We start from the raw sequence: 17,649 nt of genomic DNA, 5'->3' as shown, positions 1-17,649 counted from the left end.
TTATTTGAATATGATGATGTAATGTGAAATGTGATTGAGGCATGAGATATGAAGATGTGGTAATGTAATATGATGGTATGATGAGATGATGTGAAAGTGATAATGAGACATGACAATGTTATATGAGAATGCATAGAGTCTTGATTGACATGCATCATGTGCATAAATGCTTTTAAGGGTACGATATGGAATACATCGCCAGAGAAGGCCCCCTAGTGTAAAAGCTTTGGGAATTAGCCCTTGGGGATAACTCGGTTTGGAAGTCCCAGTCTCGCCCATTGTGTGCATGGGATGTATCTTGCACGACTTAGCTATCCCGACGAGACTCTAGTAGTATATCCTTCTAGTGAGAGTGCGCAGAGGGTGTGACCCAGCATGTACTCCTAGACTACTCTTCGTGTATTGCTAGCGGCAATATGCCATGTGATGTTTTACTAGTGCAACATGCATGATAATGTGAAGTCTGTGTCCATGCATGTGCATTCTTATTATTAAATTATGATAAATTATTATTTGTATGACTTGGATGATTGGATAAGCTATTGTTGTTGATTGATCTATGAGGTAATTGTATTGATTGTGTTTGGCTATTTGGTGTACGTTCCTACACCGTGAGCCAGAGTGAGATGTTTCTCACTCCCTTTTTTTGTGTTGTTTCTCTTGTTTAATATACAGAAGACCATCAGCAACATGAGGCTGAGGATGTGGATGATGGAGCTTAGGCTTCTATGTGAGATTTTGCTCTGATAGGACGTGACATCGGGACATAGATAGAATTAGAATATGATGTTGTTTATGTTTTATTAAAGTATATATTTTGGAAAATTCAATTTTTATTCTTTTTCATTTTATTTGCTATTTGGATTAAGTACATGAATGTGAATTCTCTACTCACATGATTATTGGAATTGTCGTTTCAATTTTAAATATTTTTTTTATCCAATAAGATATTTCTTTTTATTTATATATATATATATATATATATATATATATATATATATGTTGGGGTAGAGGATGTCACAAACAGACTATGTGAAACTCCTTGAGATGCTTGTGTGGATCCTCACCTGCACGACCATGAAACTTGGGCAACAAATGGATTAGTCCAGTTTTAAGCACAAAAGGAACATCCTTCTTAGGATATTGAATGCATAAACTCTCATATGTAAAATCAGGTATAGCCATCTCCCTAAGTGTCCTCTCATGGGGTCCATTGTTAGTTTGTTCACTTATTTTTTAGTTTGAACTTAATCAACTTCAGATGCAATACTTACACTATGATTATCACTATGATTATTGCTATGACTATCACTATCTAAAGATAGAATTATATGCACTCTAACTAATCAATGGAATGTCCTATCAATCTCAGAATCAAATGGATGCAAAAAGCCTGGATTGTTCCTAGTCATGCACTACATGCAATCATATGCAACTACATGCAATAGGATACGTGAATAGTAGGGGCAAAATGGGAATTTTCATGCAAACTTAGAAAACATCAAAACTAATGCACTAATATCATCCTAAAATCATTCAAAACTACCACAAAAAATTCCAGATCAAAATTCAAGGTCTATCTATATGAACTACCTATGAAAAGTTTGGAAAATAGGGAAATAAAACTTCAAAATTAGAAAAAAAAATAGTAAACGACCTTTTTTTGAAAATATAAGCAAGGCTGCTAGCATAGTAGGTAGGGTTTAATAGATATCATTTTTCTACCCCAAAATCATATAAAATATGTCCAATTCTGATAACCAGAGCAAAAGTTCTGGTCGTTTGAAAATTTTACAAAATTACTATTCACTACACTAATGAAACTCACTCCAAAAAACAACATAACCAAATGTGGCTTATCCAACACTCATTAAATGTTGAAAAAAGTGTGCACAACAATTTTGATGCAAAAATTCATAGTGCAACCATGTACACTAAAATAGGCCGAGAATTACACAAAACTAACACTATTCACGATGCTATTCACTAGAACATGAAATGCAACATTTTCACAACTCAAACAGAGGAGTAGTAGAGCAGAAAATAGAGCATGCACACGCGAAAATAGAGTTACTATAACATACACTAACACTGCTACTAACATACATTAACACACACTACTAACTCACTCACCACACTACTAACATACTACACTACACAACACAATGAACACACAAAGAGAGCATGCACACTAAAAACAGAGACACACTAACATACACGAACATACATTACAATACAACACAGTACTTTACTTATAATAAGAGAAAAAGTTCCAAAATAATTTATCTTTAGGTATGAAATTACCTTCACATGTTCTCAAAAGAAAATCCAAAGCTAAAGACATGGTTTGCACCTGTAAGTGATGTTCATGCCATGCAAGAAAGACAACACAACAAAAAGGAATGAAAAGGCATCTCGCACATGTATAGGCACGTACAAAGAATATAGATAGTATCAAAACAACACCACGTATCTCCCGTATTAAATGCAAACCAATCATAGTTCAATGTCAAGCTCATATATATATACACCTCCACTTCACGAGAAACAAAAGACTCGTTAAGAGTCAAACTTTAAATTTTATATGCATGAGGTACCGATCACATTTCGAACAAGGTGCATGCATTTGGAGTAGTGTATATAGGAGGACGCAAACAAGAAAAAAAGCTCCACATACAATGGGCATCTAACACTTAGCCCACTCTAACTAAAGCAAAATTTATTAGAAAGCAAGCAAAGTATCAAAGTTGCCCATGGTCGCTTTTGATTCCATATTAGAGGTTTCCCACCATAACACCCTTAAGGCTCAGGCAGAAGACCTTGGGGACCCTACCAAACAGACTTGCAATCCACTTGAAAAAAATAGGCATCACTGGAAAGACTCCAAACAAAAACACACAAAAATCGCAACGCACCCATCGTATGTATAGCCCTTTGTGATGCTTTTAGCCAAGCCTGAACTTTCACCATACTAGAACACCTTTTGTAGTCTTTATAAAAGACCAAGATAACTTCGATTTCACACCGCTATGCTGCTGCTTAAACTTGCTCATATCTAGGATAAGCTTCTCACACCAGGCAAATTACGCATATGCATCATAAGTCTTATACGCACAACGTCTGAAGCACAATATCTCGCAAAAATAACTTCACACCTTCGATATAACTCATTCACAAATATTGTCAAGTTAAGGGACTACCAAGGACCTCTCAAGAGTTATGTTTTGATGTTAAAAAACTCATACGATTTTGCAATGATATAAAGAAAGATCATATGTTAAACGAAATACTATGAATCATGTTACACCCCAAGTTTTCTAAAATTAATAAAATTAAAGACAGATACTTTCATTAATTAAACTAGTTATATATATACATATACATATACATATCTTAAAGACTTTTAATAATTAAGATTCTTTTTAACCCAATAATAAATGTTTACAAAATTATTAAAGAGAGAAAAGGAAGAAGAATAGATAATACATAAATCTATAAAAAAAACAGTTAGTGTTAAGTAAAATGACAAAACATAGGTATAGTTCCTCTGGTGTTGTTCTCCAATTAGAGTTCGAGTTTTACCTTGGTACTATCCACTTGTATTTAATGCATGTCTCATTAATATCCACTAACCCAAACTGTTGATGTAAAACATTGTCTTTAATTGGAATGGCTCATTCAGACATGTACTCCAGTTTTGCCCGAAGTAAAATATATATTTTTTTTGTTTCCCTCGCAAAATTTAAGACCTCTACCAAGTCAACATAAAACAAACAATGTAAAAAAAAAGTTCAATATGGACTAAAAGGATTAGAAAAGTACAAGTATAAGGAATAAAAAGACTTACCTTAAAATATAAAGGGTGAAAAGGATTGAAAAAGATATACATAGGGTTTAAAACTTTCTATTATAAACTACAATATCTATAAAAAAATGAAGTTAAACTATAAGGATTAAAAAAATATTTTAAGAAAAAATTAATTAACTAAGTAGGTAAGTAGTCCATTATCCCCATTACACGAGATGGATTGGGCACATCTTTGACCAAATAAATCCCACAATAGGTAAGTAGTCCATTATCCCTATTACACGTTGGGGGAATTTCAGATGATGCGAATGCTGTTATCGCCAAAGTGTAAGCCATAATAAACATGGCAAGAGCCAAAACTTTCTTCTCTCCCATCTTGTCTTGAATGTCTACGCAACTCCATTATCAATTTATATTATCAACTTTGATCTTCAATTTGTTGAAAACTACCATTTATAGACTTGCAGGTAAAGATTTAAAAAGGAAAAAAGTTAAATGTAAATTAAATAATAGTAATTCCGTTTCAAATAATTGAAATACATGAATTTAAGAAAATATTAAGTAAATATTTATTTAGTCATTATTAATATTATATATACATATATATATATATATATTAATAAAATATATAGTGCTTGTAAAATAACATTCTCATGGAAGCTAAAAACACCCAAATCATGTACTTTACTTTGAAAACTCAAATTTCTAAATAACAGAAAAGTTCCAAAATAATTTATCTTTAGATATGAAATTCCCTTCACATGTTCTCAAAAGAAAATCCAAAGCTAAAGAGATGGTTTGCACCTGTAAGTGATGTTCATGCCATGCAAGAAAGACAACACAACAAAAAGTTATGAAAAGGCATCTCGCACATGTATAGGCACATACAAAGAATATAGATAGTATCAAAACAACACCACGTATCTCCCGTATTAAATGCAAACCAATCATAGTTCAAGTTCAAGCTTATATATATATACACCTCCACTTCACGAGAAAGAAAAAAAATCGTTAGGGGTAAGCTTTTAATATTTTATGCATGAGGTACCAATCACATTTCGAACAAGGCGCGTGCATTTGGAGTAGTATATATAGGAGGACGCAAACAAGAAAAAAAGGTCCACATAAAATGGGCATCTAACACTTAGCCCACTCTAACTAAAGAAAAATTTATTAGAAATCAAGCAGAGTATCAAAGTTGTGCATGGTCGCTTTTGATTCCATATTAGAGGTTTCCCACCATAACACCCTGAAGGCTCAGGCAGAAGACCTTAGGGACTACCAAACAGACTTACAAACCACCTAAAAAAAATAGGCATGACTGCAAAGACTCCAAACATAAACACAAAAAATAGCAATGCACCATCGTATGTATAGCCCTTTATGATTCTTTTAGCCAAGCCTGAACTTTCACCATACTAGAACACCTTCTATAGACTTTACATAAGACCAAGATAACTTCAATTTCACACCGCTAAACGCTGCTTAAACTTGATCATATCTCAGATAAGCTTCTCACACCAGGAAAATTACGCATATGCATCACAAGTCATACACGCACAACTTCTGAAGAAGAATATCTCACAAAAACTATGATAAGATTTTCAAACATGAATGGATCGTCTTGAAATAGGTATAGGAAATAAAAGGAACTTGACCCTAACCACGACCTACTAGTAGAACCAAAGTTATTAAATAAAGAAGCATGACCCTGACCGTGACCTGCCGGTAGAACCAACACTATCATGTTCTTATCCAAGAACAAAGGAAAAAACTCTCACAAATGAGAAACTCAAATTATATTAATATTCAATCTGCTCTGGATGCTTACAAGATGCTCCTATTTATAGGCTAAGATCAGCAACCTATCACTTACATGTATTAAATTTCCAATAAGGTCCACTAACTAAGCAATAAAATCTCACTAATAGCGTGTTTGCATTAGTGTTAGAAACGTGAAAAATCACGTTTGATAGGAAGCAATAAACAATAGCTTCTGCGTAAAATTATGTTGGACATGGAGAGAGAATGTGCACAAACGTATTTCCAAACACACTATAATTCCCACTAGCATTTATTTTCCACTTAGTAGCCTAAAAGGAAAGGAAAACCCATCAGATTTATTTAATAAATAAAATAAATTGAAAATTAAACAAAATTGGACTTCATCAACTTTTTAGCCCAAAACTACTTAAACTCCAACCCACTAATGCTTCTTCTTGATTATATGAGTTTGGGCTCGTCTTTAATTTGGGTCTATGTCTTCATCAGCTCTTAGGAAGGTGATCCATTTTGATACAACTTTTGAACTTTGTTCTGAACCTTCCTTGATCTTTATAATTAGTCCCTATAAGGCTTGCTTCATCTTCTTCATCTTGGACCTTGTCATGGGACCTCCAATGTTACTCAAAGGATCTTTGTCTTGGCAGGTTGGATCTTCATCATTCCCTCCCTCTTCAAAAGGATTTGTCATCGAATCAAATTCATAACCTACATCAAATAAAGATAGATCAGCCACATTGAAGGTAGGACTTATGTTACCATATTCACTTGGCAAATCTAGTTTGTAGGCATTGTCATTTATTCTTCCAAGAACTTGAAATGGTCCATCTCCTCTTAGTTGTAACTTGGATTTTCTTTGAGTTGGAAATCTTTCTTTCCACATATGAACCCAAACCCAGTCCCTAGGTGCAAAGGTTAGTTTCACATGCCCTTTATTGGCTTGCTTTGCATACTGTTCATTTTTCTTCTCAATGTTGGCTTGAACTCTTGTATGTAACTCCCTAATAGAATATGCCTTTCTCTTGCCATCAAAATCAACATGCTCATTAGTAGGCAAAGGTAAAATATCTAAAGGAGTCAATGGATTAAAGCCATACACAACTTCAAAAGGAGAATGTGAAGTAGTAAAATGAACAGTTCTATTATATGCAAACTCAAGATGTGGCAAACATTTTTCCCATTGTTTCAAATTCTTTTGAATGATTGCACGTAACAAGGTAGTAAGTGTTCTATTCACAACTTCAATTTTTCCATCCATTTGTGGATGTGCAACAGTAGAAAACAAAAGCTTTGTTCCTAATTTATTCCATAAAGTTCTCCAAAAATGACTTAGGAACTTCACATCTCTATCACTTACTATTGTTCTTAGCAAACCATGCAAACACACAACTTCTTTAAAGAAAAAATCAGCAATATGTGTTGCATCATTGGTTTTAGAACATGCAATGAAATGTGCCATTTTACTAAACCTATCAACAACAACAAAAATGCTAACTTTTCCACTTTCAGTTCTTGGCAATCCTAATATAAAATCCATTGAAATATCAGTCCAAGGTTGATTGGGCACAGGCAAAGGAGTAAAAACCATGGGGCTTGACTTTAGATTTGGCTTGCTTACATATTATGCACTTATTACAAACAGATTGCACATCATGCTTCATGTTAGGCCAATAAAAATGCTCATGCAGAATTTCCACAGTCTTTTTAGCACCAAAATGCCCCATTAATCCACCACCATGAGTTTCTCTAACCAACATTTCATGCAAGGAACAAAGAGGCACACAAAGCATTTTATTTTTAAACAAGAATCCATCATGCCTATAAAAGTCCCCTAAATCATGTTTAGAACAAGAATCCCATATCTTCCCAAAATCAGACACAAATATCCCTCAATTGTTGGTGCAAATTGATAACATTAATAGACTTCCAATGCCGTGTGAGATTAATTTGGTACAGCGAGGGTCTTTCGAATGTAGATATTCAAAAGGTAACAGAATGAAAAGTAGTTAACTATTTTTTTCTTAAAATATGTTTTTAATCATTATAGTTTAACTTCATTTTTATTTTAGATCTTGTAGTTTATAATAGAAAGTTTAAGTCCTTAAGTATATCTTTTTCAATCCTTTTTACCCCTTATAGTTTAAGCTAAGTCTTTTATATTAAAACAAGTACTTTTCTAGTTAATTAAGACATTCCTTATACTGTCGTGGGCTATTAAGTGCTTCATATAACTCATACTTGATATGGATTTACATTTTACAATCTCATGCTATGCGAGATTGTCTAATTATTTTAAAATTTATTTTTACGGGGAGAGTCTAAAGAAATACGAATGCATCAAATAACCAGGAATGAGAATTTTGTTTGTCATATAATCACAATTAGTTGTGTAGTGTAATTGAATTGACAGTGAGCTACTATTAAAGCATAATTTATTAATTTGACATGGGTTTTGTTACACCAATTTGACATGGGTTAAAAGCATACATAACCCTATCGTTTAACATGAAAATAAACCTTCTGTTGTCACTTGATTCCATCTAATTAACCCCGGTTGGATTACTTATTATCAACGTATTTATGCTATCACGTGTTCAATGACCAAAGTAAACAATTATACATAAATTAATTTTTGTTTTGGTTTGGTGTTAGAGACCTACGTACACATAACTCCATCGAAAAAGAAGTTTTTATTCCACAGGCACCAGGAAGTCTTGCTTCTTTATCTTGATGAAACCCTAGAGATGGTCCGATAACACGTAGACAGTCACAAAGATCTCTTATACCTTGACCGGTTTTATCGCTCATGGCTTTTTGAAACACACTTTTTGCTGCAATACAACAATCACGAGATGGATTGGGCTTATAGTTGATCAAATAAAGCCCACAATAGGTAAGTAGACCATTATCCCCATTACACGTTGGGGGAATTTCAGATGATGCGAATGTTGTTATCGCCAAAGTGTAAGCCATAATAAACATGGCAAGAGCCAAAGCTTTCTTCTCTCCCATCTTGTCTTGAATATCTACGCAACTCCGTTATCTATTTATATTATCAATTTTTATCTTCAATTTGTTGAAAACTAGCATTTATAGACTTGCAGTTAAAGATTTAAAACCAAAATAAGTTAAATGTATATCTATAACATTATATAAAAGGAATACTTCAGTTTCGTCTCCATAATTTTTAATACTATTTTACCCTTTAACAATTTCTTATTCTGGTACTTAATTTGTGTGGTTACTTGGGGCATAAATGGAAAATTAAAAATTTTAGTATTAACTCACTTCTCCCACATTTCATAAATTTGTAACAGCATGTTCTATTCAACCTCCTATCTTTTGTAACCGCATATTCTATTCAACCTCCTATCTTTTGTAACCGCATATTCTATTCATTACCTTCTCATTTTGTTGGCTTCGTGCAGATGGTGTGCGTGATGAAATTTATATGGATGCAATTATTCAAATACCAAAGTTTCATCCATTCCTGTAATTTGATCTAACAAATTTTGTTTGAGTATTTGGTTTACATTTTTATTCACTCTGCAAACTCTTTGAAAATCGAATGTATATGAATTATTAGTTAATAAAATACGTGTTTTGTCTTAAATTTCATGGCAACAGCAAATGAGATCTCAAGGTTAGTTATAAGTTTTTCCTTTCATTCCCTGATTTTGCATTCTACCAAACTCCTAAAATTTTCCATTACCTTTATGCTAAATTTTTCATTGCTTTATTCTAAATTTTCAAACTTTGTAAAAATATTATGTAACCATACTTTCAAACATCTTTTCACCATAGATTTTATTTGTAGTTTTGTGTGTTTGTTGTCAGATGTTATTTTAAATTAGTTTTTTTCCATGACTTTTTTTTGTAGAATTGTGTGTTTTATTCTGTGAATTCGCTTTAGTTGAGAAGGTATTTATGTTAACTATACTTTTCTCCTTTGTTTTTCTTTTCATTTTATTCTTTCATTTTTCTTTATTTTCTTTGATGGTTGACATATTATTTCTTGAATGGAAGTTAGTAACCGGGTCCTGCAAAGATAGTCATGTGGATGATGAAAACTACAATAACACATAATGACAAGAGGTTGTAATTCTCTATCAACTACCCTTTAACATATTGTACTTCTCTTTGTTTTGTACAATAGTCACTTTCTTCCCAATTTTTAATTTTCATTTGCTTCCAATGCAATTTTACAATCTTTTTAATGCAAAAAAAATAAAAATTAAAAGGATGAATGAATAAAGGTGTAAACTATTACTGTAATGAAATCATTCCACATGATATTTTCCTTTTGTAATTTGTATGCTTATTTTCAGTTACTCACTTGAAAATTTTCCTTTTCTTTTCTTTATCATCATCAGTTGCTCATTTTAATCTCTTGATGATGATAGTTCTTGCGCAAGCAAATAAGAATGCAAACTTACACTCAGTCCTATCACAACATGAAATTGAGATTTTTTTTTTATTTTTTTATTTTTCTAACTAATAAAGTGTTTTTTTAATTACTTTTTATTTTGTGTATTATTTTAACAATGAATTTAAATTTACTCAACTTTTTAACAATCAAAATTTAATATATATCTATTTTTTGAATTCATTTTTTCTTTTAAAATTATAAAAATTCATTTTTAAACTTACCAACTTAATAGATTTAAATATTTAACCATATTTTATTAAAAATTCATATTTAAAATATGCCTAATTTTGATTTTAATTTGTATTTTTAAATTGATTGTAAAAATTTTAAAAATACATTTTAAAACTTATTTATTTAATAGATAGATTTAAAATTTTCAATATCTATAACTAAATCTAAAACGAATACAAAGTCTTTGGTTTCCACTTACGTCTATTCAATTTTGCCCCTTAAAATTTAAGTTTACTCAACTTTTTAAAAATTTAAATTTAAGATGACTTCATTTTTGAATTTCAATTTATTTTTTAAAATTTATTTAAAATTTAAAAAATACAAATTTATAATATATCTGTCTTTTTTTATTTTGAACTTTATTTTCTTTTCAATAGTTTTATAAATAAATAAATTATTTTTAATCCTTTATTCTCTATTCTATACAATTTTTCGTTCTTTCTTGACATAAGTTGAACTCAACACATGCAATGTCAAGTTATATGGTACAACTAATTTTTTATTATTATTTTTAATTCATACATATGTGATGAATATTATATGTAGAATTTAAAGTACAAATGTCAAGTTTTTGCTGTGTTTTTGTTTTTTCTTCCTTCATTTTTGGCTTAAAAAACACACTCATATCAACCAAAAGCATGATACAAAGGAAGTAGCATGATAAGTGAATTTCAGTTCATAAAATCTGTTATAAATAAGTATAGATATAACTTAAGATTAAGATTACAAGATATAAAAAGGTATTGGTCTCCATTTTTCTTTATCCAATTTTAACCCTTATTGCTGGTAACTCTTTTAATTTAAAACAATAACTATTTTCTCTTGAAATAATAACTGTTTTCTTTTAAAACAATAACCATTAAACATACCTAAGCTTTTATCTATTTTTATCTTTTCCCTCTTAAAAATTCTTTCTCCCTCTTTTGTACATTTTTTTCCATTTTCACCCTCTACGATTTTTTCATACCAATCGATTCTCAATTTTTCCTTTATTTCAAACTCAATCACACTATATCTTGGTATGAATCACATTTCGAAGCAAGTTGTAATATATTTTAACTCATCTTCTTTAATGTTCCAATATTTTTTTAATGAATTTCTTTGTTTCTTTTTCTATTGAAATTTTAGGATATATTACAACATGGAGAAGAACAACAATAATTTCATTGTGATAACTACATCATTGACAAGTATTTTTTTTATCTAAATCATCTTCCATTAGATATGTTAGAAATTAGAATTTGTGAAATTGTAGGTATGTACATCGAAACGAAATTTGGATTTGTGGAGTAAATGACACTAATTTAGTTTCGATTTTGGTTTTCAAGTTGTTTTTAATGCTTTGCTTGCGTTTGGAACATCAAAATTTTGCGATAAGGTTGAGCTCCAACATTCTGTGCTCCCCTCTGCTTCTACTAAAGTAATTCCTCCATTCTTTTCTTTGTTTTTTCTACCATTGATATTATTATTTTTTTCACATATAAGAAAGATTTTAAATCAAAGCCACCCTCGAGAATATCTTCATGTTTCACGTTTGATTTCAAAAGTTTCCTTCAATTTAATTTAAAAAATAAAATATGTGGTATTAAATAATATTAATTTTTTTAAAATTAAATTAATTATATACATTTAGCACTTTCAATAACTACTTTTGGTTTCCATTTTTACATAGACCATTTTATCCTTTATTTATTTTTCAATAACTACCTTTTTTATTAATAACTCCTCATTCTTTTCAATATTTATTTTTTTTTTAATACAACGCAAGCACGGAGTGCCTTTTTTTTTTGCTAGTTATAATAATAGTAATTCAATTTCAAATAATTGAAATACATGAATTTTAGAAAATATTAAGTAGTTGATGATGAAGGGGCAGTTGATGAAGATGATGAATTTTAGAAAATAAAACCACCTAGAGCGCGAGTGGTGGGACCAGAGGAAGATGATGAAGGGGCAGTTGATGAAGAGCACGAAGTTCATATTCCATCGCCATCACCTGAAATAAAAAAACTCTCATATTTCACCATTATGAAGAATGGTTCTTTAAATTATGACATGCCTAATCGCACAGGTATTGGTAGTTTGGTACAGGTTATCCAAAATGTTATGAAGTTAGAAAAGGAAATTTTAATAGATTTAGGATACAAGTATAGCAGATTATATTAATTAACACCAACAATATTAATATATTTATTTACACAAAGATTAATATTAACATGTAATGTATTTTCAGATATGTTATGGCCTATTTTACACAATTCAAATCAAATTTCAGCATTTAATGACATTTCTATGCATTTCAAATGTTTCGAAATCAAAATTTCCTATTTGTAAGGTTTTAGATATGTTATGGCCTATTTTACACAATTCAAATCAAATTTCAGCATTTAATGACATTTCTATGCATTTCAAATGTTTCGAAATCAAAATTTCCTATTTGTAAGGTTTCAGGGGAAAATGCGGTATCCAAGCATGGTGTAAGATATGTGGAAGTATGAAATTTTCAAAAAAAATGGAGTGTCAATGCTTCTTGTCAACATATGGATTATTATTATTATTATTATTATTATTATTATTATTATTATTATTATTATTATTATTATTATTATTATTATTATTAAATAATAATAAAAATTCAGTATAGTGAAATTAAACAAAAACTATCATCTACAACAGTATTGAGGAAGCAAAAAGCAATTCACCTTGCTTGGCTAATGCAACAATTTGATTCTTCTAGCTTCTTGAACCTCTTCTATTAGTCCATCCACGTCCTGTTGCAATGAGGAGAAACGGAGTGTATACTTTACGTGCTAAACATAACAATAACAACATAATATCAATAAAGCATCTTTAGGAATTTTCCATATTAACTAAACAACAAGCAAAGAAATATATACAGGGTAGTCAAAAAACACAAGCTTGTTCGTTTACGCATTAGATTTTTCACATGTATGAAAGTTTGAAATTTTCTAGGTCAAGTTTGTATAGGTGATGAGGAAACTAACTTCATAAGAAGTTCTTAACGAATATAATTATATATAAGGTCATTTTAGAAAAATGCAAAAAATTGTATTATTTACATATTATTTTCTAGCTACATCCTTCATACATAGAATAAACCTCACTTTGCTATCCTAAAATTGTATTATTTAGTAATTCTTTGCTTATTCCCATACATTTGATTCTCCTGTGTACATTGAAATTATTATAGTGTAAAGTAAAGCTTGATTATGAATTCATTAATGCAAAATTATACATACATACACATATAATCGTGTAATCAAACAACATTTTAGTACTTGTGGTTTAGAAGCTTGGGAAGCTTTTTCTTGTTCCTCAAGTGCCTCCCCAATTCTCAGCACCACTGACCTAGCACTTTGGATTTCGGTACAGGCAAAAGACTTCTCTTGATTAACCAACTTTTTAGCATCTTCGGAAGCCTATTACAACAAAGATGGATTCAGATTTTTTTTGTAAACAAAAATCAACATATTTGAATGGAAGAAGTAGAAAATTAAAGCTAATTCAGAAAGCCCTGGAGAAGTAAAAATAGTTGCAGAGCTAATTAGTGTTTAAATGGTAATTATGGACCCCTTATAACATATTAGTGTTTTCTAATTTGTCTTAGAACCCCTTAACATATTAGTCTTTTGTAATTGGTCATTCAAGATATGTACTATGTAATAAATAAGTGTAGTTCGTTTCCCCTTAATTCAATTTATTCTTAAAAGTTCAAATCCTCAACAATGTTTAACAAACCTCAAACCAGATGAACACAAAGGAGAGTCAAAGTTAGGGGCAAAATGGATCCAAATTCATTTGTTCCCCAATCTTTTATTTTTAACCTTTCTACACGTCAGTGTTTTCAAATTCATCTCACTTTCATAGATTCTACTTGTACTTCTGTTTCAACAGATTCCAAAATCCTTCAATCTAACCAAGCTTGAACCAGATAAAATACACACATAACATAGTAAGCCTAATTCACATTTGAATACAAACTTAGAAGAATTTTTTAGAAATTGGCTATCCAAAATAAATTAAAGAGCTTTTTCTGATAGAGAAGCTGTAATCCTAAGTTAAAATTTTCACCACCCCACAAACAAAATTCTCAAATCAAGCAAAAGGATAACACCAACTACTGACAAGAACATCAAATTTCACCTGAGAGTGCAAAGCAATGGCTTTGCCCCTAAGCTGGTTGAAACGCTTCTTGCCAATGATGTTACGAGTGACCACCACAACAGGTGCAAAGATACCTTTCCCTTCATTGACATTCTTCATCATCGGTTGCAACCTCACTGGCTTTCCCCTCCCCATGAGAACTTGTGATGGCACTGACTTGGCCAGCGTGGTGTAATCTTCACCAACAATTGAAGTGCCCCAGCTTCCATAGAAGGAAGAACCAACACACCCACTTGCAGAAATTGAAGTTTGAAACAGGTTATTTGTATACACATACACATGTCAAACTAGTACAATCTGTAAAGAAATATCCAAACAAAAATACTGGAATTTGATCAAAGAAATAGTAGTGAAAATTCAGAAAGGGTTCAATTAAATCATAACTATAAGCAGAAAGTTTAGAAGGCGATTCTAAAACGATTTACAAAAAGTTTAGATGTCAAAGATGACCTGTTTGAGAAAGTTTACAAGCTTCTTCACTTCAAACTTCTCTTGAATCAATTCTCCCTCATTTTGAGTCAACTTAACTGCCAAAGCTTCCACCTGTGAGAAATATATTGTTATAAGTCAGGAACGCTCAATTTTTGTCCAGTCATCAGACAGAATGAAATATCATATCAAACTTTGAACAATGTACTCAACCATGGAAAATATAAATTAACAAACCATAAAGATAGCTTTCTCCACATCCTCTTTGTTTCTTCCAGCAAAACAACCTCTTAAAGATTCTAATGCATCTCTTAGCTTTTTCAAAAGAACATGTCCCTCCAAAGATGCCACCTCTCTTAGCTTTGCCTGAATTCCACACTTGGCGTTGAAAGCATGAGCGGTTTCCTTTCCCAGAGGAGCCCCACCGCACACCACGGATTCCAACGACTTAAAACTGTACCCATCGGTGACGCCGTCCTTCGTCACAACCACCACCACTGACGGCACCACCGTCAGATGCGTTACTCCTAACCTCTCCATGGCGCCCAACATTCCCCTCAACACGTGGTGAGTCCGTTCGCGTCCTGGTGAGTGACTCAAACTCGGGCGAGTCAAGCAGCACGACTCGGAGTCCAAGCTCGCGCGCTTTCTCCGTGGCGGAGGCCGCTGCGAAGATGATGGAGAACTTGCTGAGGTGGAGGAGGCGTGTGAGGTCGGAGCGCGTGGAGAGAGGGTTCACCGGGGAGAAGACCACGCCAAGGGAGAGGAGCGCAAAGCAGAGGATTGGAACTTGGAGAAGGATGGAGGCGATGGCAACGAATTTGAGGATGAGTGCGGCGGAGTCGTCTCGACAAAGGTCAGAGTCATGGCCGGCGCAGGTGGAGTTGGTCATAGATTCCCGGCGATCTCTGCCTGCAACGCGACTGGCAGAGGCGGCGAGGGGTGGCTCCGCATTAGAGCTCCAGTTTGGTGGCGACGGGGGTTAGCGGCGCTGCTTGAGATGTTGAGGAGAAGCCCTAATTGTGAGATGAGAGGGTATCCTTTACCAGGGTTATTGCTTGGTAGAGTCTCAATTTCTACATCGGTCAATAATAAAACCGATGTAGAATTGCTCATATTTACATCGTTTCTCCTCTCAATCAATGTAAATATGTTTGCATTTTCTATTTATTTACAAGTTTTCCATCGCGTTTATGATTTACATCAGTTCTAATATAACCGATGTAACTATAGCGATGTTAAACAATGTTTTTCTAGTAGTGGCATGGTCACTTTTGATTCCATATTAGAGGTTTCCCACCATCACACCCTCAAGTAGGCATGACAACGGGGCGGGGCGGGTACGGGATTCGTGATACCCGTTCCCGTCCCCGCGACTGAAACCCATACCCGTCTCCGTCCCCATACCCGGAAGATATGGAATTTTTATCCCATCCCTGTCCCTGTTGGGTATCGGGTATACCCGTACCCGTTAAATTTTTTTTTTTACAATTTTTTTTTCAACTTATCTTTATATTATATTAAAATCCAGAAATCTAAACCTAAATCCAGAAAATGATGAATCCAGAAAATTCCAGAAAATAATGGAGGAATAGAATGGAGGAATAATCCAGAAATCTAAACCGTAATCCCAAAATTCCACAAATCTGACAGGAAGGAATTAAAAATCTAAACCTAAATCCAGAAAATGATAAATCTAGAAAAAGCAAAAGCCACGAAGCAAAATAATGGAGGAATAGAAAAAGGCAGGGAACGAATCGAAATTGGACGAAAGAGGCAACAGAAGGAGCACCTTGTGAAAGGAGAGGTTATTTCCAAATTCACCGGCGAGTTCCCTGACTCTACAGATGGTGCGGTGGCTCCGTGGCTGGTCCGGTGGCTCCGTCGCTGGAGTGCTTGGTCGTCGAATGAGGTTTGAAAATTGAAACCCTAATAAGTGTTTGCGTTGCTCTTGTTCAGCGTGCGTGACCCTTTACATTTTAGAACAAAATGTTAATTTTTTAAAAATAAAATAAACCGGGGACGGGTATTTAACCGGGGACGGGGACGGGGATGAGGCGGGTAAGTATATACCCGTACCCGATTTCTTTTATCGGGTTTTACCCGTACCCGTACCCAATCAAAGCGGGTATTCCCGTCAAAGTCGAGACGGGTTTGGATATTACCCACGGGTACGGGTTTATTTGCCATCCCTACCCGAAAAAGATATACTTAGGGACTAAAACTTTCTATTATAAACTACAAGATCTAAAGTAAAAATGAAGTTAAACTATAGGGATTAAAAAAATATTTTAAGAAAAATTAATTAACTACTTTTAATTTTGCCACCTTTTGAATATCTACATTCGAAAGACCCTTGTTGTACTAAATTAATCTCACACGGCATTGGAAGTCTATTAATGTTAGCAAGTTGCACCAACAATTGAGGGATATTTGTATAGACAAAAATAAAGTTTAACATTATCAATTTTTTTATATTAAAACAAGTACTTTTCTAGTTAATTCAGACGTTGCTTATACTATCGTGGGCTATTAAGTCCTTCATATAACTCATACTTGATATCGATTTACATTTTACAATCTCATGTTATGCGAGATTTAAGTAAAATGACAAAATATAGGTACTATGCACTTGTATTTTAGAGTTGTTCTCCAATTAGAGTTGGAATTTTACCTTGGTACTATGCACTTGTATTTAATCCATGTCTCATAATATCCACTGACCCAAATTTTTGATGTAAAACTCTGTCTTTAATTGGAATCACTCATTCAAACATATGTAGTC

The 17,649-nt window shown here is 32.7% G+C and overlaps 1 protein-coding gene across 7 annotated transcripts; it reads right to left on the bottom strand.

Annotated features, from left to right (window-relative positions):
• Positions 1 to 12,022: 12,022 nt before the first annotated feature.
• On the bottom strand, positions 12,023 to 15,935 carry LOC109811683 (stomatal closure-related actin-binding protein 3). 7 transcript variants are annotated; one of them, XM_083068294.1, is made up of 6 exons: positions 15,102 to 15,935; positions 14,886 to 14,978; positions 14,415 to 14,732; positions 13,550 to 13,690; positions 12,953 to 13,021; positions 12,023 to 12,246 (listed from the first exon to the last, which is right to left on the bottom strand). In XM_083068294.1, exons 1-3 carry the CDS (start codon positions 15,414 to 15,416, stop codon positions 14,718 to 14,720), a joined length of 423 nt encoding a protein of 140 aa, XP_082924420.1. In that variant the 5' UTR covers positions 15,417 to 15,935; the 3' UTR covers positions 12,023 to 12,246; positions 12,953 to 13,021; positions 13,550 to 13,690; positions 14,415 to 14,717. The 7 variants fall into 7 exon arrangements, with proteins under 7 accessions (XP_082924420.1, XP_082924419.1, XP_082924418.1 ...); XM_083068293.1 differs by having other exon boundaries at positions 14,415 to 14,978; positions 15,102 to 15,932; XM_083068292.1 differs by having other exon boundaries at positions 12,953 to 13,060; positions 13,511 to 13,690; positions 14,415 to 14,978; positions 15,102 to 15,919.
• Between the last annotated feature and the right edge of the window lie 1,714 nt (positions 15,936 to 17,649).

This window comes from Cajanus cajan, chromosome 2 (assembly GCF_000230855.2).
Source record: "Cajanus cajan strain Asha chromosome 2, NIPB_CcT2T_4, whole genome shotgun sequence".
Taxonomy (NCBI): Eukaryota; Viridiplantae; Streptophyta; class Magnoliopsida; order Fabales; family Fabaceae; genus Cajanus; species Cajanus cajan.
This window is presented reverse-complemented; position numbering and strand designations above follow the sequence as displayed.